The sequence below is a fragment of the Phocoena phocoena genome, chromosome 5, assembly GCF_963924675.1.
Source record: "Phocoena phocoena chromosome 5, mPhoPho1.1, whole genome shotgun sequence".
NCBI classification, from domain to species: domain Eukaryota; kingdom Metazoa; phylum Chordata; class Mammalia; order Artiodactyla; family Phocoenidae; genus Phocoena; species Phocoena phocoena.
This window is the reverse complement of record NC_089223.1, coordinates 35,392,920-35,415,388: the sequence shown is the minus strand read 5'-3', so window position 1 is coordinate 35,415,388 and position 22,469 is coordinate 35,392,920. Positions and strand designations below refer to the sequence as shown.

At 39.0% G+C, this 22,469-nt stretch overlaps 2 protein-coding genes across 5 annotated transcripts in view; both read left to right on the top strand.

Moving 5' to 3' along the window:
- The window catches only part of CPE (carboxypeptidase E), a 110,424-nt gene that overhangs the window by 71,041 nt on the left and 16,914 nt on the right, over window positions 1-22,469 (top strand). The window contains exons 2-5 of the mRNA XM_065877397.1: window positions 9,356-9,552; window positions 11,309-11,476; window positions 20,585-20,702; window positions 22,128-22,310. Of these exons, the coding sequence (XP_065733469.1) occupies window positions 9,356-9,552; window positions 11,309-11,476; window positions 20,585-20,702; window positions 22,128-22,310 (666 nt within the window). The remainder of the gene's footprint in view (window positions 1-9,355; window positions 9,553-11,308; window positions 11,477-20,584; window positions 20,703-22,127; window positions 22,311-22,469) is intronic.
- Window positions 7,240-7,842, top strand: LOC136123491 (ubiquitin-conjugating enzyme E2 K-like). Of its 4 annotated transcripts, none has more exons than XM_065877758.1 (2): window positions 7,240-7,323; window positions 7,456-7,842. In XM_065877758.1, the coding sequence occupies exons 1-2, from the start codon at window positions 7,240-7,242 to the stop codon at window positions 7,840-7,842; spliced, it is 471 nt and encodes a 156-aa protein (XP_065733830.1). The 4 variants fall into 4 exon arrangements, with proteins under 4 accessions (XP_065733830.1, XP_065733831.1, XP_065733829.1 ...); XM_065877759.1 differs by having other exon boundaries at window positions 7,240-7,455; window positions 7,639-7,842; XM_065877757.1 differs by having other exon boundaries at window positions 7,240-7,637; window positions 7,767-7,842.

Sequence of the window (22,469 nt, the reverse complement as noted above, 5' to 3'; positions counted from 1 at the left end):
CTGCTGGTAAATATTTTAGAAAAACTATTGACTAGGTTAAATTTTTTTCATTGATTTATTATGGGCAGATTTAGAGCAAAGGGTGATATAATCCAGTGCATTAGTCCCTTCTGGGATAATTAACTCAACCAAAAAAATTCCCCACTTCTCTCTATCTTCCCTTCCTCCTAGAATGAATGGATGATGGTGCAGTGCTTAGGAAAACAGCTCTATATGAATACAAGAAAAAACCCAAACAAGCCTCTTTTAATTCTTCCTGTATAAAATTAAACATAAAGAAAGACAGTAGAGACTAATCTGATTATATTTCTTATCATGTGTTTGAAAAGTCTTCAAATATCCTAGACTTCAGATTCCCCTTCTGGAGAACTTATGAGGAAACTGGGAGCCATACCTCCCAAATAATTGCTGTCCAGTGGTGTGCTAGAGTAGGCTTGTACTGGCTTAGGAGACCTATTTTTACTATTCAGTAAATTTGTGAGCTAATTGACCTCATATAGATAGCTTCAAATTGGCCATGGTAGGAGTATTTACACCATGGAAATTGGCATATGCTACAGATCAGAGCTGGTTGTTAAACATTTACCAGCTTCTCACTGTATCTGACATACTTATGTGAAAACAAACATTTTAATTAAAAAAAATTGAACGTATTCATTAACATTAGAACTCTTATATTGTTTTATGGACTTGTATGGCTAGAAATATCTTCTGGTCTTTTGTTTACCCTCTTCAAGTAGAATATTACTAGAAACATTCTGGATGTCATATGTAAGAAGACTTTAAAATTATGTGTAATGGCTAATACATAATATTTTCAAAAACAATTCTGTAATGCATCTCTACAGAATAATTCTGTAATGTATTCTATTTTGACTGCCCATTAAAAATCAGGTTTCCCTTTCAAGATGTCATTTAATTTAATTATTTAAAAATATTACTCTGAAGGAGGGAGTGAGGGGAGATAATATAATCTTCTAATTCTGTAATTTCTTCTGCAGCTGTTTTTTATACTTTTGCCTTTCCTTGGTTTCTCTTTCTCCCTTCCTTCTTTATTTGCTCCTCATCTCTTCTGTAGAAGAGGAATCATTTTTTATAAGCGTACCCATCCTCTTCCATTGTTTCTTTGGACCCTGAAGATTTGCATTTCTTTTAGGAATTTGTTCAGCATTTTAGGTTGCTAAGATGTGCTAAAACAGGAACCAATTTATGACGTATTTGTCCACGAGTTCTAGGAAACTTGCAGGGTTCATTCTGCAAGAATGATTTACAGGCTATAATATGTTAGAATGTCAAACAAGTGGAAACCATTACCAGCACTAATGTCTTAACCCCAGTTTCACAACTGAGGGAGGAACGTCATCGATTAAAAGGTCCATCTGTTCCAAAGGTGTGTTTGACTTGCTTGCCCAGTGTTTTGTGAATCAAGTCAGTTCAGTGATTGTGCTGCTTGCGTAACTGCTTATCAGTTTCTCAAAATCATTGGTTATGAGAGCATTTTACCATGATATCTTTGAGAAATGGGGTTTTGTTTTTAGATGCTATAGTTGTTCAGCAGTGTGTTTAGTATATTACATGTGCCAGGAACATATATTTTGAAATTGTCCCTAGCTCTAAGAATTATATAATCAGTGAGTTAAGTATATACACTTCGAATGAGTTAGTGAACTTATATTTTGGCAATAATATGATGTTGGAGGATTCATCTCAGTGTGAGTTTCATCTCTGTTTACAGGATGAAAGATGAAGGGTTCTGTTACTATGATCAAGTTCTTTCTTAAAATACGCTTAATCTACTTATATTTTCTAAATAATGATGCTATACCTCTTAGATAGAACTTCACAATTTACCACCCACTTTCACATTTATCTCATTTTCCATTAGATATTTTCCCTCTGCAGTTTTCTTCCCATATAAGGTCATTGAATAATTGACTCTGAGATGTGAAAGGGACCTTAAATTTATCTGATCAATTACTCTACCCAATAGTCAGCCTGTCTGTTAGCTATTTCGAGGAGGAGAAAATGTTAGACTAATTTGGTCAAATAAGGAGGTGAAAGTAAATTTTGCTTTTTGTGGGAAAGGCAGACAGTATTTTTTTTTTACTTTTGCCCCTTTATTTGATCATTTTTTTCAAGATCAGCCTATTGAGTATGGATTCTGCTTCAGAGTCTCTGGTCACCTTGAGACCATTAATTCTCCCATTTGGGGGCTTTGCCAGTCTGCTGTCAGCTGCATACTTGCCTCAAATGCTGAGCCTAAGGGTGTGGGGTTCTGGGGTGTAAAATACTTATGTTTTATTTTTAAAGCAATAGAAATTCATTCCTCCCTCCCTCCCTCCCTCCCTCCCTTCCTTCCTTCCTTCCTTCCTTCCTGCCTTCCTCCCTTCCTCCCTCCCTTCTTCCTCTCCCCATCTCCCTCCTTACTGATTTAGTTATTTCAAATTACATCAATACACAACTGGGGCAAATTAAGAGTTACAACAAGTCAGAATGGCCATCATCAAAAAATCTAGAAACAATAAATGCTGGAGAGGGTGTGGAGAAAAGGGGACACTCTTGCACTGCTGGTGGGAATGTGAATTGGTTCAGCCACTGTGGAGAACAGTATGGAGGTTCCTTAAAAAACTACAAATAGAATTACCATATGACCCAGCAATCCCACTACTTGGCATATACCCTGAGAAAACCAAAATTCAAAAAGAGTCATGTACCAAAATGTTCATTGCAGCTCTATTTACAATAGCCAGGACATGGAAACAACCTAAGCGCCCATCATCGGATGAATGGATAAAGAAGATGTGGCACATATACACAATGGAATATTACTCAGCCTTAAAAAGAAATGAAATTGAGCTATTTGTAATGAGATGGATAGACCTAGAGTCTGTCATACAGAGTGACGTAAGTCAGAAAGAAAAAGACAAATACCGTATGCTAACACATATATATGGAATTTAAGGGAAAAAAATGTCATGAAGAACCTAGGGGTAAGATAGGAATAAAGACGCAGACCTACTGGAGAACGGACTTGAGGATATGGGGAGGGGGAAGGGTGAGTTTTGACAGGGCGAGAGAGAGTCATGGACATATACACACTAACAAACGTAGTAAGGTAGATAGCTGGGGGGAAGCAGCCGCAAGGCACAGGGATATTAGCTCGGTGCTTTGTGACAGCCTGGAAGTGTGGGATGGGGAGAGTGGGAGGGAGGGAGACGCAAGAGGGAAGACATATGGGAACATATGTATATGTATAGCTGATTCACTTTGTTATAAAGCAGAAACTAACACACCATTGTAAAGCAATTATACCCCAATAAAGATGTTTAAAAAAAAAAAAAAAAGAGTTACAACAAGTATGGAATTTAAAATTATTTGCTTGCTCCAGGTGGGGATTTATTATTTCTGACTTCAATAAAAGTTTGGATCTTATGTTTAACAAGTCTTATAAGTTATTCTTATCTTGTTCTGATGAAGAAAATACAGATCCACTCAGGTACATTAATTGTTCTACGTCACAGATGAGGAAGATAGAAATGCAGCCCAGCCAGGCTGAATGTGGTTTGTGAGTTGATTGTCTTTTAATGCTAGCTTGATTGATGACTGTGTGCCATGTGAAGTGACTGGAAAACTGATAGTTACACAAAACTGTAGAAAAATTGGTGCAACAGGGAAACTGTACTTCCTGAGCCAATGTGATGCAGGCTGTGCAAGTGTGATTCCTCAGGAACAGGGTAACTACTTTGTAAAAAGATAGTGAGGGAAGTAAGATGAAGGTAAAAACAACTGTCCCCCAGTGTACTAGGAAGAGTGCCTGCTGCCTTTTCCTCCCGTTGCCAGGAGAGAGATGAGCCAGTGCCTGGGTACATGTGCATCACCAGTTATAAACACAAGGAATGACGTCTTGGTTAAACCTGGCATCTGGTCCACGCAGACACTATAAACAGGAATGCATATGTCATCCTGTTGTAAACTCCATCTTTATAGCCACAGAAAAGAAAATTAAGTGCTGAGGAAAAGCTGTCACCCCTTTGTTAAACAAATTGAAAGTAAATTGACAGCGAGAGGCTTATTCCAAAATCTTCCATTTTATCTCTATTTCTGGAGGCAAAGTCTTTTCAGAACCCTTTATTTAGACCTTACAACAAAAATAGCCTTAGGGAACTGCATGCCTGGAGAGCTTTATGGTTCTCTGTGACCATGGAGATTAATCTTTTTGGGAAATCAGCTATCCACAACACTGCTGCCTTCCTCCCCAAAGAATTTCCATTCCTGTCTGAGAATGCGGGATGGGGCAACAAGCACTGAGGACTCAGGGCGCAGCCTCGCTGACACTGCCTCAGGCCCCCTTCAGTTATTCCCTTCACTGTTCCAGAAAGGAACATCTCAAGGGGAAGCTCTACTCTCAGCTATGCTGCTGGGAACATGGGATTTAGGAAAAGACCATTCCTCTATTCATTTAGTCATGAATTTATTTAACTGATATATCTGTGCTCTCACTGCATAGATGCCAGGCACAGGTGATACACACATGAGCTGACATAGACACCATCTCACTACATACAGTGTGGGATGGGGATTAAGCACATAATCACACTGATTAATGTACATTTTCCAACTGAGGTATTAAAAATAACAGAGGAACTGGACTTGGATGAAAGATACTCTAAGGAAACCATAGTTATCCGTGATCAGAGGGATGAGAGGGCAAAATATATGTGAGGAGTAGACAGCATCACAGAAGAGCCCTGTGCTGAAGGAGGTGTGGCTGGAAGACTGGAGAGGAGATGGTGCCTCAGGAGATGAGAGGTCCTCAGGCCAGGCCCCTTGGGGGTTAGAGATCCTATTGTTCTTGTGAAAGTAAGGTTCTTGTCTCCTCACAGAAAGAATTCAGAAAGGAGACAGGGAGGTTAAGAAAGTAAAGTGAGAATTTATATAAGTAAGAATACGCTCTCGGAGAGTGGGCAGACAGGTAAGGAGCTGCCCTGGGTTTCTTTGGCAAGCCAGTTATGAGGGCCATACAAATGAAGGGGTGGAATTTCACTGGGGAAGGAGAGGTTTGGGGGTCGTCTTCCCTGATTTTCATCCCAGCTTCACCTTCCCAAGGGGAGGAGGGATTTCTGTCCTTATTTAGCTTTGATTGGAAGTGTCATAGCTTTGGTGCGTGATGGGAATTTCTTATCTGCAAGGTTAATTTTACTGTAATGAGAGCATAATGAGCAACAGGTTACATTCAGACACTGGAGATTCTTGCCTTTTCCCACCTTTCTTTGTCTGTTTCCAGGATACTTATAACCCCAAAATGTGTGGTTTCCTTTCAGTCTGGAAGTTCCTGCTTTTCTTTATCTGCCCGTGAACCCGCACTGTTTACAAGAGGCGTGGTTTCCTGCCACCTGGCCCCTGCCCCCCTTTCTCTGCTCACACCTAGATACCTGCCTGTTCTAACACTATGGAGAACTTTGGTGTTTATGGTGAAGGCCAGTGGGAAGTTAGCTGATGGATTTTCAGGTAGAGGGAACTATGTTTTGCAAAGGTAGCTCTGGCTTTGGGAGGATAAAGGGCCAGAGAGAGGCCAGAGAGGTGGTGGTAACATTTCATTTTGGAGTCTTGAAGCTGTTTGGTTGTGGATCCAAAGTTCCTGCATGGTTGCCTCCCTCATAAACACTGCTCGCATGTCAGCGCCCGCCTCCAGACCCTGTGTTCCCTGAGTTCAGGAAAGCTGCTTTACTTGTTTTCGGGGTCCCTGTAGTGTCTGACACTGGGCTTTGCATACATTCAACAAAGGCTGTATTTAAACTGTGGCTCTTCCCCAACTCACAAGACGTGTCAGTCACCTTAAAAGATCACAGCCCTTCTGTATTCTGGTGACAGTATTATCTAGCGATCTAATTTGTTCCTTAAGACAGAGGAAGTGTATAAAAATACACTTTCCTTTTCTTTTGCTAACTCATATATGCCTTGTACTTTATTTCCACACGTTAATATCTTCTATAAAATGACCTTTAGAGTCTATCTTTATGTCAACCTAAAGCAGTTGTAGTGTCATTACTACCTCCTTACAAATATAATAGACATATTGGGGAGATTGGTTCCTGAGACTTCCTACAGAGCAGGAAGCAAAACCACATTGGAAATTTTCTGACTCTGGAAACATAAATAAATAAAGCAGTGATATGGAGTGGTACGGCCTGTGGCAGACTGGAAAAAGCACGCTCTATCCCAAACATTCAAATTCAAACACAAGATAGTCTCTGATAGCCAAACAAAACACTGGGATGCTAAGTTTAGCTGCGTGACTATGAGTTTGCTATTCCTCCTTCAAGTGATTAAAGAATTTTAGTTTTTCAATCCAGAGGAATAATAGGAAATTTCAATGTGCTCACGTACTCATTATGAGTTGTGGGCCAAGCTCTTTTGAGTGACGAAAGCTCCAAAGTTGTGTTGGGGTAAAGCAGCAGGACCAGAAAGCCTCCAACACTGCAATCTTCTCTAATAACTTTGGGAGGCAGGCTTCTGAGACCCCACTGGCTTCCTGGTCTCTTGCTTTCTTCCATAGTGGACTGGTGCAGTGTCCCCTGTGCCTCAATCCCACTAACACACACACTGAAGGGGTGAGTTTGACAGAAAGGAGGAAGATTATTATGACTTGAAATCAGAAGCAAAGAAAACATCTCTTCCCACATGCATACCTTTGGCGTGTGTCTCTGGAGGTGGTTTAAGTGAGGCTTTCTTTCCCTCTAAGTGAAAAATGAGGGACATATAAATACAGCCCTGACCCTGCTCCCACCTGATCCTTAGATTAAGATTAGCTTCAGCTCAGGCTGAGAGGTCACACAGGACAAGATTTCTGCAGCTGGCGGTCACTCAAATCACACACCCAGAAATCTCATGCAAAGAATATTTAGGTAACATATTTCTAAGAGAAGGATAATTCCAACTTCTTTTTTTTAACCAGGGGTGGGCAGTCCTAGTGATTTTGTAAATGGGAGGATCTTGTTCACTGCAGAAATTGGGTCTTTTGGATGGATGAAGCAGAAAGGAGCAGAACAATAGGATTAATTAAGATTATTTTGGATTTTGGGGGCCGGGTGCGGAGGTGATTGCACACTTAGGAGAGCGCGGCGGCAGGGGTGGTATTGGCAGCGTTCGTGTGCTCGGGTGTGAATCGCCGAGGGAGGAGGCGGTGGAGGAAGAGGTGGCGGCGGAGGAGGCGGGCACGAATCAGCTGCGGGCGGAGACATGGCCAACATCGCGGTGCAGCGAATCAAGCCGGAGTTCAAGGAGGTGCTGAAGAGCGAGGAGACGAGCAAAAATCAAACTAAAGTAGATCTTGTAGATGAGAATTTTACAGAATTAAGAGGAGAAATAGCAGGACCTCCAGACACACCATATGAAGGAGGAAGATATCAACTAGAGATTAAAATACCAGAAACATATCCATTTAATCCCCCTAAGGTCCGGTTTATCACTAAAATATGGCATCCTAATGTTAGTTCCATCACAGGGGCTATTTGTTTGGATATCCTGAAAGATCAATGGGCAGCAGCAATGACTCTCCGCACGGTATTATTGTCATTAGAAGCACTACTGGCAGCTGCAGAACCAGAAGATCCACAAGATGCAGTAGTAGCAAATCAGTACAAACAAAATCCCGAAATGTTCAAACAGACAGCTCGACTTGGGGCACATGTGTATGCTGGAGCACCAGTTTCTAGTCCAGAATACACCAAAAAAATAGAAAACCTATGTGCTATGGGCTTTGATAGGAATGCAGTAATAGTGGCCTTGTCTTCAAAATCTTGGGATGTAGAGACTGCAACAGAATTGCTTCTGAGTAACTGAGACATAGAGCTGCTGATAGAGTCAAGCTTGACCCTTCTTGAGGAGCGTCAACGTCTGCTATTTTTAGGATTCTGCATAGATTTCTTTTAAACTGGCATTCTTGCCTAAAGATGTTATCTAGGCACCATTGGAGACAAAATAATCTCTGCTCTGTAAATAAAGCTAATTAAACGTCTCTGTAAATTAAAAAAAAAGATTATTTTGCTGCCATGCTCTGCAATTTTATTACTCCTCCTAAAATGCAGTGGGATAGGCAGCATGATTTATGCTTGAATTCTGGGGCCTTCAGCAAAATATCCTCTTTGGCTGCATTTCTACAATAATGATAATAAAACTATCTGTCTCCTGTATTTTAGTGGGCTGTTATAAAGAGAAAACTAGATTATGTATGGTAAAGCACCTTACAATGACAAGACAATGTGATGTAATGATAATAATATTTAAAAAAATAGCAAACACATAGCACTGTTTTTTGCCAGGCACTGTTCTAAGCACTGACACTCATTATTTAACTTTATAATAACCTTATGAGGTAGAATCTAGGATCTCATTTATAAATGGGGAAACAGAGCCACAGAAAGCTGAAGTAACTCCTTGAGGCCAGCCAGTAAGAATTGGTGCCAGGATTTGAAACTACCCAGTCTGGCTCTAGAAGTTAATGCTTTTAGTCACTATGGTTTAAAAAAGAATGAAAAAAAAGTAGATTTTTAACTAAATGAGAAGACCAGCATTTGAATCCTGGGTTCATTGGCTGTGTAACTGAAGTCAGGCCTCTCAAGCAGTCTGAACTTTAGTTTGCTCACCTTAAAATACAGATGGGTAATAATACCTATTTTTAGCTGTTTGGTGGGGACTAAATAAGAAAACATGAAAGTTCACTTTAATGGTAGGATGCACATGATGTACTATTATTAGTTATTGGGGGGGGGTGTATATTTGTCTGCTCGGGCTGCCATAACAAAATACCACAACAGACACTTATTTTCTCACAGTTCTGGAAGCTGGAAGTCCAAGGTCAAGGCACCTGCAGTGTTAGTTTCTGATGAGGCCTCTCTTCCTGACTTGCAGGCAGCTGCCTGCCTGAGGCGTCCTCATATGGCCTTTTATTCATGTATGTGGAGAGAGAGAGACAGAATCTTTGGTGTCTCTTCCTCTTATAAGGACAACAATCCTTCTGGATTATGACCTCATTTAACCTTAATTACCTCCTTAAAGGTCTTATCTCCAAATACAGTCACATTGGTACTTAGGGCTTCAACCTATGATTTTGGGGGGCATAATTCACTGTATAACAAGTGGGAAGCTGGGGAGAGAGAACTAGAAGGACAGAGGGGCATTTGGAGTACTTTATTTTTAGTGCAGATTTCTTAGGCATCAACTGTGGAGGGCAAAGAAGTTATCAGCTGTGTGTAATAAATTGGTAACTATACAATACTTTTTACACTATATGTCATTTGCCTTCTCTTTGGTGCGATAGAAAAAGTCTCCATACTATCTATTTTTGCGCTTTTAGGTGAGCCTGAATTTAAATACATTGGGAATATGCATGGCAATGAGGCTGTTGGACGGGAACTGCTGGTTTTCCTGGCCCAGTACCTGTGCAACGAATACCAAAAGGGGAATGAGACAATCGTCCAGCTGATCCACAACACCCGGATCCACATCATGCCCTCCCTCAACCCTGATGGCTTTGAGAAGGCAGCATCTCAGGTGGGTGTGGGCCAGCTCACAACAGGGCATGCTTGCTTTTTTTTTATGGTTTGTACATATATGCTCACATATAAGGAATATACGCTCACATGAAGCTTACAGATAGTGCAGGGGCGGGTATAAGTGATATGGTGTTTAATTTGCTGGTAAGGAAAAAGTGCAGAAGGTAAGAGATGGTGGGCGAGGGTTTCTTCAGCAGAGATTGCGAATGAGAAATTTTGTTAGTCAATATTAAATTAATGTTTTGTTTTCGTTGTTAAATGAATCATATTTATTCATTCATGTGTGTGACTAGGTAAATTTCTTCCTAAAAATCTAGAAGTTTGAAAACTATCTACTGCCATGTATTGAAGAGTGAGGCCATTGCTGTCTCTGAATGAGGCGATATCATAGCGCCCTCTACTGAAATCAAGGAATGAGGATTTTTGGCCAATGTTTCACTGATGTTTAATCCTTATCTATATGTGATGTGTAAAGTAAAAACAAACAAACAAATCAAAACAAAACCCTCCTATCTACAAATCAAAATTAATTTAATACATTTTAACTGTTAGAGAAGCTGGGAAGTAATTATGTTTTCACAGTTAAGTGTGCTCCCTTTTTGTTTAGACAGGGATGGAGGACATTTTATTTTCTAGAGTTTGAAATAATTTTCTTATTTTACGGGAACATATTAAAGCATATATTTAGTATGTTAATCTATAGTTAAGAAGTTGTTTTGTACCTTAAAAATAAAAGATCAAGCGACCTGATAAAGAAAATACCATATTAACATATTAAAGCATATATTATGTTAATCTATAATTAAGAAGTTGTTTCGTACCTTAAAAATAAAAGATCAAGTGACCAGACAGTGAATTTCTGTAAGTATAATATTGATATAATTTCTAAAGTTATGAGAGAAAAATTCTAGTAACATAGAGAATTAAATTATTGACTATTTTAAGGTGACATTCAGAACTGTAAGACAGGATAGACAAAAAGCTGTCATTGCTATTTTCTGTCTTATAGGTTTTGATTCCTCACAGTCTAAGGTATCTGAGTTTACATGACTTTAAGAATATGGGCATTATCTCTATATTAGAGATCTTGTAAAATTTAACAGTAAAACAAGAAAGTCTACATTATGGAATATAACTGAATATTCTGGAAATTTATTAAATTTCCAGATTATATCATTAGTGAAATGAAAGGTTTCAAATTGAACAAAAAATTTTCAACTTACAAAGTTGAAACAAAAGTTCTAGAGCTCATATATTTTCATGAAGACAGTAAGAGAGAGGTATATTATTAATATGTAAACAATTCATGTTAAACTCATTTTAAGCATCTAACCTTCTTTAGTAATTTATTCTTTTGAATATTTAGAAGTAGTTGCTGTGGTTTTCAGAGGCAGTGAGTATTTTACTTAAACCAAGTACAGAGTGGCATGCTGTGAGATGGCATGCCATCTACTACTAACACACATGGACTTTTTTTGCAGTTTGATGTTGAATATCTTTTAAATAAAATTATTATTGACATTTAAAATATTGTTCGTTGAGAATATTTTCAAAATATCCATAATATATACTTTAAACCTGATACTTTCATGTGTATATCAGTAAGATAGTGAAAATGCCATTGTAGGAGGATATTGTTGAAATGAATAATCTTAATAAATTATTTTAAAAACCATTAATGAAGACCTTAAATAGATGGTAACAATAATAATAAATAACTGATTATTTTCCTCTGATTTTTTTTTTTTTTTCAGCCTGGTGAGCTGAAGGACTGGTTCGTGGGTCGAAGCAATGCCCAGGGAATAGATCTGAACCGGAACTTTCCTGACCTGGACAGAATAGTTTATGTTAATGAGAAAGAAGGTGGTCCAAATAATCATCTGTTGAAAAATCTGAAGAAAATTGTGGATCAAAACACAAAGGTAAAGAACATGTATGGTTTTCCTGGGTTCTGTCCTCCAGCCTAAGGAAAGATGTCTATTATCTTCATCACAATGAAGGACACAGGAGTGTTGTGAAAGCTTGTATGGGATAGTTCACTATGGCTGTGAAAGTCAAGGCTGGGACGCCTGGGGCCTGGAAACTAGTCCTGCCCCTAGAAGTGGTCAGGGGTTTAGGGAGTGGGAGGCAGGGACAGGGGTAGGAGGGAGAACCCAGTTGTCTAGAAAGTCTTTTTGGCCTCTTTAGAGGCCCTTTATCAGCACATCTGATTAGCAACTCCTACAGCATTCCACCTTGTTGAACTTTTCCTTATTTTCCAGAACTTTCTCCTCTTCTGCCTTGCACAACTGCACTTCCTCCTACCTCTTCTAGTACCTTTCAAACCACTCCTCAGTTTCTTTCCCTGCTTCTTCTGCCTTGGCCTGAACGCTGGCCTTCAGGGTCCCATCTGCTACCCTCCTGTCTCTCCTTGGGTTTCCATCCTCTCCTGGACCTTCAGTGTTGTCCATTATACAAATTCTCCCAGATCTCTTTTGCCTGCTCACTGAGTCCCTTTATCTGGTGACACCTGGGGCCTCAAGCTCAGCATGACCAGAAATAAATCATTCCCTAAGAAAACACTATTCTCTCATTTACTTGATCGTCAAAGCCTTGATTTTTCCGTCTCTGTCACCACTCAACACCCATATAACCAGATCTTGGCGATTTGGCCTCCTGACACCTTTCAGCCTCTCCTTCCTCTGCCAACTCAGGCCCTGTGGTTTGCTCTGACGAGGAAGGGAGCCCCCATTCCTGTTTGGGGTTCAGCCTCTCCCAGCTCCATTCAGTCTTCTCAAATTCCTCCAGATTGATCTTCATACACAAAGTATTGCTCTATTGCTGAAAAACCCTAACCTTGCCGGGTCTCCACCGCCCAGAGGATAAAGGAAAAGACTCAAAATGTCAGAATAGTGTGATAGTTTAGTGTGGAGGCTCTGGAGGCAGCCACTTTGCTTCAAATTCTGGTTCTGTCCTTGCTGTGTGAGTTTTGAAAAGTTCTGTAACCTCTGTGTGCTTCCTCCCCTTCATCCGAAGTGTGGACGTGACAGTAGCATCCAGCCCATAGTGAGGTTATGAGGATTGGATGAGCCAGTACATGTGAAGTGCTGGAGGCCAGGACCTGGAATTGTTACTGCTGTGTCAGCGTCATTGCTCAGTGCTCTGTTATGGACCACAAGGTCAGATGGATGCACACACCCACTAAACACTGGGTTTGAACACTATTTTCAGTTCCACAGAGGGGAGGCGAGCCCATCACAGAGGAATGGCAAGGACTGCTGGGGGCAGCCCCCACTGCGTCTTGTGTCTTTCCAGGCAATTCAACTCTGGCTTATCAGCTTCTTCTAGTATTTTTCCTAAGTGAGAGCTTGGAAAAGACGGTGTCTCCATTTTATTACAGTTCCAGGGCCATTCAAATTTCCCTTGGCTGCTGGCAGCTGCCAGCTCAGCCACTCTTTAATCTGGCTTTGATATGCCATGTACTCCCTAAGCATACTGTCTTCTACTAACTTTATGTTCACAGTGCTCTTCCCTTTCCTTCCATGTCACCTCCTCTGTGAAGCCTTCCTCTCCTCCTCCAGACAGATCCTGTTGAGCCTGCCTTTATGTTCTTTATATATATTTCCAGTCTGGTGCTTATAGTTGTATAGAAGTTTATAGATGTTATATTATTATTTGTTTACACAGCTGTTTTTCTTTGATTCTAGATTTCAGTCCCTTGATTACAGGAATTAGAATTCCTATTTGAGTCTGACTCATAGTAGGCTTGAAGCCTATTATGAATGAGTGCAGTCCAGCCTGGCAAGCAGATCGCAACACCAGCTGCTGGAGTTCCAGACACGCACTCAGCACGTGGCTGGGACACTGTGTAGAGGATCCAGGAGAGAGGGAGTCTCAGCTTATTGGTCTAAAATTCTTCAAATTCTCCTGCCTGTATTTAAAGTTCATCCCAGAAACCTGGACTGAGCCTATAAGTGGGGACTGGTCTGTGAAAAGGGCTGCCAGGGGCTGAGGATTTTGGCAGAACTTGATAAGTGACTCACTTAAACACTCCTGTTTCTTATTTTTTTAAAATTAATTAATTAATTAATTTATCTTTGGCTGTGTTGCGTCTTCGTTTCTGTGCGAGGGCTTTCTCTAGCTGCGGCGAGCGGGGGCCACTCTTCATCGCAGTGCGTGGGCCTCTCACTGTCATGGCCTCTCTTGTTGCAGAGCACAGGCTCCAGATGCGCAGGCTCAGTAGTTGTGGCTCACGGGCCTAGTTGCTCCACGGCACGTGGGATCTTCCCAGACCAGGGCTCGAATCCGTGTCCCCTGCATTGGCAGGCAGATTCTCAACCACTGTGCCACCAGGGAAGCCCCAACACTCCTGTTTCTGAGTCACAGATTTGCAGTTTCTCAGCCCCTAAACCATCTTTCCCTGGAGAAGGGAGAGCTGGAAAAGCAAAGGGCAGGGGTAATTAGAGGGGAAACGAGGGTAGTCTTGTGTGATGACCTGTGAGGCCTAAGACTGAAATGAAAAACTGTTCTGGAAGCCCAGTGTGGGTATCAGCCCAAACCTTCCCCCTTGCCCATGCTGTCTGTTAAAACTAAGAAATGAGAGAAAGAATTCCTGTCACCTATCATAGAAGAATTGTGAAATAAACTCACGTTGACAGGATATGAGATTAGCAGCCTTCATGTAAGTACCTTCATTTTCAGCCAGCACTGCCTTCCTCTTTCTCAATGGGACTTGTATAATATTTATATTAGATGTTTTCATATTTCTAGTTTAAGCAATACTTTTTAAAAATGATGCTTGTTCAAGGCACTTTTAAGAAATTAGAGCTTTTATTTTAAGTAGTCTCAATGTCAATACTTTTTCTGGGTAAAGGTAAAATTAAAAAAATGCATAGAAGTTAAATTTTAGTCTCTTTTCTGGAACAGAAGTAAGATTTGTTTACATTTTACTAAATCTTCAGTAAACCTGCTTAAATCACGGGATGATATTGCCCATGTCTGGCTCATCTCCTTTTTCCATCTTTGTCAATTAGACACAGATAGTGTTTGGACCCAGCCCAGTACAAGATACATAGTAGATATTTCATTAATGTTATTACACATCACCCCTTTCTCACTTTGCCTTCTTGGCCTTGTAGTGGTGTGTGTGTATGTAGGTATGTGTGTGTGTGTGTGTGTGTGTGTGTGTATTTACTGAGATATAATTTATAGCATTATTTAATTTGAGGTGTACAACATAATGATTTGATATTTTATATATTGTGAAATGATCACCATAATAAATCTAGTTAACATCCATCACCATACACAGTTACACATTTTTTTTCTTGCGGGGAGAACTTGTAAGATCTTCTCTCTTAGCAACTTTCAAATATACAGTACGGTATTATTAACTATCTACTCTATGCTGTACATGGCATACCTAGGACTTATTTATTGTTTAACTGGATGTCTGTACTTTTGACTCCCCACCTATTTCATCCACCCCCAGCCTCCTGCCTCTGGCACCCACCAATCTGTTCCCTGTTTCCTTAGAGTGGTTTTAAAATCTCTATGGTTGTAGGAATCAGGGGTTAAATATACAGATTCCTTATTTACAACAGCCAAGATATGGAAGCAACCTAAGTGTCCATCAACAGAGGAATGAATAAAGAAGATGTGGTACATATATAAGTGGAATATTACTCAGCCATAAAAGAGAATGAAATTTTGCCGTTTGCAACAACATGGATAGACTTGGAGGGCATTAGGCTAAGTGAAATAAGTCAGACAAGAGAAAGATAAATACTGTATGATATCACTTATAGGTGAAATCTAAAAAAAGAACAGGCTAGTGAATATAACAAAAAAGAAGCAGACTCACAGATATAGAGAACAAACTGGTGGTTACAGGGAAGGGGGAGGGGCAAGATAAGGGTCGTGGATTAAGAGGTAAACTACTATGTATAAATAAGTAAACTACAAGGATATATTGTACAGCACAGGCAATATAGCCAATATTTTATAATAGCTACAAATGGAGTATAACCTTTAAAAATTGTGAATCACTATGTTGTACACTGAAACTTATGTAATATTGCACATCAACTGTACGTCAATTTTAAAAACTGTAGATTCCTGTGATTGCTGAATCAAGAAGCCTGGGGTGTATATGCTATGGGAATGAGGGATAGAGAGGAACTTACATTTTACCAAGTCCTCCAGAGGCTCTCCTTGCTCTTCCGAACCTCTCTGAATACAAGGTCTCTCCTGCTCCCCGGAGTTCTTCCTGCTAAGTCATTTCTCATCTGCTCTCAAGCTCTTCAGCCTGGTCACTTCCACTATTATCTGGGCTCGGTACATGAGCCTTGGCTTGGACTCCATGGAAACAGAGTGATTTAATCAAATAACTATATTAAATACTTGTCTTTAATGGTTAGAGTGGTGAAGAAAATGGAATAAATATAGCTTTGATATATTTTAAGAGCCAAAGCCATCTACTTATAGAGCATAACATTTGAGTTATATTTACAGTCTTTATGTAGTTTTTTTTTTTTTGCTGTACGCGGGCCTCTCACTGTTGTGGCCTCTCCCGTTGCGGAGCACAGGCTCTGGACACGCAGGCTCAGCGGCCATGGTTCACGGGCCCAGCTGCTCTACGGCATGTGGGATCTTCTTGGACTGGGGCACGAACCCGTGTCCCCTGCATTGGCAGGCAGACTCTCAACCATTGTGCCACCAGGGAAGCCCATATTTACAGTACTTTAAATGGAAGTTTTAAAGATAGGTCATAATTGGCTCTGGATTCTGTTAAGGGCTCCATCTAAGAGGTGCTCCAAAGCCTTCTCTATGGATTAGTTAAATATGTGATTACAATACCCAGGAGATTTCAGCATTTAGTCAGCCTAAAAGACTCTATTAATAGTCAAAGAGAAATGAGTTCAACTTATCAAATTGTGGAGTTTGCTTGCTTGCTTTTGAACATCTAGTAACATGAATGTTAGCAATAGTGTATGTATAGGAACTAACAGTAGGCTAAACCTAATAGCCACATACGACTTTGTGTATTCAGGACTGTATCTTTTTTTTTCTTTTTCTCTTTTAAAAAAACAGCTTTGTTGAGATATGATTTACATACCATACAACTCACCCATGTGAAGTGTACAATTCAGTGGTTTTTAGTACATTCACAGGTAATGAGCAACCAATACCACACAGTTTAGGAATATTTTTATCATCTCAGAAAGAAACCCCATACCCTTTAGCTATCACCCCACTATCCCTCCACCCCCACTCCAGCCTTAAACCACTAATCTGCTTTCTGTTTCTATGGACTTCCTTGTTCTGGCCACTTCATATGAGTGGAATCATATAATATGTGGTCTTTTGTGCCTGGCTTGTTTCACTGAGCATGTTTTCAAGGATCATTTATGTTGTGGCGTGTGTCATTTCAGGACTGTATCTTTAAATTTGCTTCAAAAAACATTTTCTTTAAAAACTTTTTTATTAAAAAATTAATATTTTATTATAAACAAAAAGATAAAGCAAATATAAATAAGCAGAAAAATAACCCATTACCCAGCATTCTTAAATGACCACCATTAACATTTTGGTATGTGTCCTTCAAAATTATTTCTTACACATGAATCAACATATAAATATATGGAAACATGCCATTTTGAACCTTTTCAGGTGAATAATAAATACAAGAGTACAGTCTGCCGCAGAATGGTGTTGCCTCCTGAGCTCACATTCAAACCTATCCTTCACTCCAGGGAGTATTTGCTTGCTTCTCTATCCAAATCTACCTTATTTTTCCCCCGAGACATTGTGAAGTTCCACCTCCTTCCTGAAATCCTTAGTGATTTTCCAAACCACAGAGATTTCTGTCTCGTCTGAACTCAGTGAAATATTTGTCAGAGCCAATCACTGGGTTTTGAATAAACAGGGAAGATGGGGCAGATGTACAAACAAGAGGACTGACAAGAAATTCAGCAGTAAAAGAAAAACTTCTGAACAGAATATTATAGAAGAATGTGTGACAAACCCATATCATATAATATTAATGCCATTCTTGAGCAATCGAGCCTAATAAACAGTAAATTCGTTGCAAAAAAGCATAAATGTTATAGATTTTTTGATTAAATTGTCCTATATTAGTTATTTTAAAGTTGATTTAAATTAAAATTTAAACTGGATTTGATTTAAATTAATTTAAACTTTAGAAACAAATTTAAGTGTATATAAGAATTTAGTTTACGAAAAGGGAGTGTTTCAGATTATTATGGAAAGAATAGATTATTCAATAAATGGAATTGAGACAAATCCATCTCACAAATATTAGCATAGATCAAAATAAAATCTAGATGTATTATGACTTAAATATAAAAAGTATGAACCTAGTAAAAGAAAACTTTGGTAAATTTGTCATTTTTGGAGTGGGATAGAACTTTCTAAATCCCAGTATAGAAAATTGGCATATGGTGGCCGCTTAATAGTTTTTGAATAAAGGAATAAAATATAAAAGCAAAGGACAAGACCATGAAAAAAGATCAGTAGATTTGACAACATAAATATCTTAATGTTTTATATTTTAATTATTATTATTATTAAATTTGAAAGGCAAATAAGAAACTTGGAAAATATCTATAATATGTAGTAGATAGAGGGTTAATGTTTTTAATAAATAAACAACTCTTGCAAATTAATAAGAAAATATGCATTTCAATAGAAAAATCAGTTAAACCATGTATAAACATGTCACCAAAGAATAAACCTAAATGGTCACTAAACATATAAAAAACTGATCTAGTTTTATTAATCAAAGAATGAAAATTAAAAAAATTCTATTTGTCATGTATCAAAGTGATAGACTTAAAAAACATATATCCCATGTTGGTAAGAGTAACTACAAATGACAGGTTTATTATAGTGTTGCTGGGTATATTGTTGTATCTTTCAGGGGTGCAGTCTGGAATACATTTAAAATTTTTTTTCTAAATGTGCTTAGTTTTTGGTCAATTCTTTCCATTTCTAGGGAAATTTCCCTTAAAAAAATGTGGATCTGCACAAAGAGTGCAGCTACAAGTGTGTTCACAGCACTTTTTTTTCATAGTAAACAAGTCAATACCCAGCAATTGGCGATCCACCCCCCACAGCTTTATTGAAGTATAATTGACACATAAAAATTGTATAGATTTAAGATGTACAGTGTGATGATTTGATATATGTATATGCTGTGAAATGGTCACCACAATCAAGCTAATTAACACATCCATCACCTCCCATAGTTATCTTTTTTCTTTTGTGTTGAGAACGCTTGTGACCTACTCTCTTAGAAAATTTCAAGTACACAATACAGTATTATTAAGTCATCTGGGGATACATTAGATTCCCAGAGCTAATTCGTTCTGTAACTGAAAGTTTGTACCCTTTGACCAACATCTTCCTATTTTCTCCTCCTCTTCCACCAAGTGGAGGTCCCTAGTGCTCGTGTAGTAGCTCTGAGCCATACTGCTGGGTTTGAGTCCAGTCCTACTACTCCCAATGAGGTGGCCTCACGCTATTCCCCGACTTCTCTGTGTCTCACTTTACGCATCAGTAAAATGGGGGTATGTGCAGTCCCTATCTCATAGGGTGGATGTGAAAATTCAGTGTGTCACACAGAAAATGTTTAATAAGTATTAGCTGTTATTTGTTCCATGTTTAAGAATATGTCCATATGTTGGATACTACTCAGCCATTAAAATAATAATTCAGTGACATGAAAAAGTGTTATCTGTTGAGCAAAATAGGTGGCATACAAAATGGTATATAAATGATATTAATTTCCTTTGTGTTTATCTCCTCTACATTTTTTACAATGAACATATTTTTTTATAGTGAGAATAAGATAAACCAAACAAATAATAAAGACAATGTCCTATTCTAAATCACAATCACACTTTTCCACAATTAGGCGTAGCCTACATGAAAAATAGGATAGTTTTGATACATTAAAGCTGACATACTGAAAATAATGTGGGCTTTATAGTTTATATACTGGGTTTGAATCTTAAATGTCTGAACTTGGACACATCATTAACACTCCCAACTCTCAGATTCTCCCCTGCAAAATGGGGATGTATATACCCTATCAAATGGGGGTGTTGTGAAGCTCAATAAAATAGTGTATGTGAGAGCTATTCATAAACTGAACGGAGACATACAAATACAAGATCTAATTATAACCATCAAAACCTACTGATGCTTTTAGTTATTCTGTCCCAAAGAACAATATGAATCACATCTCCAGTAAAAAGCTTTCTTTTTTTTAAATCAGAGAGGTACTTGGTAGTTTGAGAGTCTTCCTAGTTGCTATTAAAAACTCATCACATAAAAGTATCAAGCTTTTGGCTCAGTTTAATTCTTTGGTATACATTTCGTTCCTCCTTTGTTTTGCTTCCAAGGTATGAGGGGCTGTGAATCATTCAAAAGACAACATGAATTCTTGAAACTTTTGCCTTTGTTTTAAAATTTGAGGTGATCATCCCAAAGTAAACTATTTGATGGTGAAATCTGGAAGAGACCCAATTTAATGTTTTTCTTAGGAAAAATATTTAAAGTAGTTGAAGGGAATTGGAAAAATAGTAAGCAAAAATTGGAAGGAAAATCAACCATGTTTCTTCAGTTGCACCACCACAGAGAAAGAACCCTGTTCTGCGGCTCAGCTATTTTCTTTACTCCTTGTCTTATCCTTAATTATTATTAACAAAGATCAGATGGAGTTGTGCCCAAATTTGTAAGTGATTTGTATGCTGTTTTTCACGTTACAAAGAAAGAAAAGCTGGCAGCTTTTAAGTAGAACTTTCAAGGAAATTGAAATATTTTTTATAATTTTGAGAAAGATAGAGATGGGGAATGCTGCTCCTTTCTTTCTATGAAAACAATCACAGAGTGCTTGGAATATGACCAGCTTTCAGTTGTTTTTGGTTCTTGTTGTTGTTTTTACCTTTTCTATGTCTTTTCTGTCAAGTGATCCCACTAATGACTGCCACATTTAGAATCCTTTTAATCTCTAATCTTTAATACAGCTTGCTCCTGAGACCAAGGCTGTCATTCATTGGATTATGGATATTCCTTTTGTGCTTTCGGCCAATCTTCATGGAGGAGACCTTGTGGCTAATTACCCATATGATGAGACACGGAGCGGTAGGTGTCCTTCCTGCTTCTCTAATTGGTTCAAGGTTTACAGTTCGTTTACAAGAGTTTATTGGATGATTTCTGTAATATTCTTTTAAGGGACTGGTCATTCAATGATTTTGCCTGTAGAAATACATCTACTGAACTGGAATATCCCCTATTTCATGTGGTATTGGCATATATATCTGGCAGAAAAAGACTATAAATTAAAAAAAAAGTTTAGGTGAAGAGAAACATGATCTTGACTGAATACTTAGAGAAGAGAAAGGGAGAAAACAGAAGTCATGAACTTGGGTCACTCTTGGACTCTGGTAAAATGGAGGAGTAATGGAATTTATGTAGGTTTATGTACAAGGTAGCTTAAAAATGGAGGCAGCCTTTTGGCGCTCCATCAGGGCCCATATACATCTCTGCATGTGTCTTTTTGTGCACTCACACTTATGCATTTGTGGGTTTTTTTTTTTTTTTTTCGGTACGTGGGCCTCTCGCTGTTGTGGCATCTCCTGTTGCGGAGCACAGGCTCCGGATGCGCAGGCTCAGCGGCCATGGCTTACGGGCCCAGCCGCTCCACGGCACGTGGGATCTTCCCGGACCGGGGCACAAACCCGCGTCCCCTGCATTGGCAGGCAGACTCTCAACCACTGCGCCACCAGGGAAGCCCCCACTTCTGCATTTGGAACTGTTTCTTGGTGGTGTCAGGGAGGGGAAGTGATGCTTTGGTTTCCTTTAACTAGTTTTAGTTAAGCTCTAACTAGTTTTAGTTAAGCACAGCAAACTTTAGCCAGATAGATATTATCAGCTTAATTTTTGTTGTTCCAGGAAATTTCCTGCTTTGAATGGATTCTTAGGAGACTTTGAAAAGTTAGGTCTTTGTAAACACAGGATAACTGTAGGTATTGGAAACTGAGTTTTGAAGAGTCTTTGGTAAAACATCCTTAAAATTTGGAGATTTTGTGGTTTGTCAATAGCTGGAAATTTAAAGGACTGGCATAGTTGATAATACAGAATAAGAATACCGTGTACTAAAATATTTATTTCAGTAATACACATAGGAGATTTTTTAAAACTGTAAATTTAGATACTGAAAAATACGTGTGAGAGTGGTTCATACTCCCTGTGGAGTTAACAATGGAAATCTCCTTGCTGTCTTCCCAAGTCCAATTTACTATGAACTTGTCACCTTTTCTTGTGAAGCTTTCAATTCATAAGCAGAATGTACATTCTACCCAGTTTCTGCTTTGTGGTATTAGAAGTGGACGTTATACAACCTAAAAACTAAGGTGTAATTGTTGAGTACGTAAACCTTCACTCCTTTCCCATAGTGATATAGCTAAAAAATACGTCAGCAAGAGAGCAACACCAAATCACTCTTCAGAAAACACAGTGCTCCTCAGCCTGTGTCAGTTTCTTTAGTCTTGTGGGTTTATTTTCCAGGTAGTGCTCATGAATACAGCTCCTGCCCAGATGATGACATCTTCCAAAGTTTGGCTCGGGCGTACTCGTCCTTCAACCCCCCCATGTCGGACCCGGATCGGCCCCCGTGTCGCAAGAATGATGACGACAGCAGCTTCGTTGAAGGAACGACCAACGGCGCAGCGTGGTACAGCGTGCCTGGAGGCGAGTTTCCCTTTCGTTCTTTATGTGATTAGTGGCTTTTAAAAAATAATTACCGTTCACATTTAGGGAAACTTCAATCTTCAATCATTAAGAAATAGACTGAACCTATAGTTCATCCATTAAAATTAGTCCCCTTTCTGCATGAATGATTGCTATTAT

Bases quoted from the DNA above. Each gene is read 5' to 3' on its own strand.
- LOC136123491 (XM_065877756.1), top strand. From the start codon at position 7,240: ATGGCCAACATCGCGGTGCAGCGAATCAAGCCGGAGTTCAAGGAGGTG.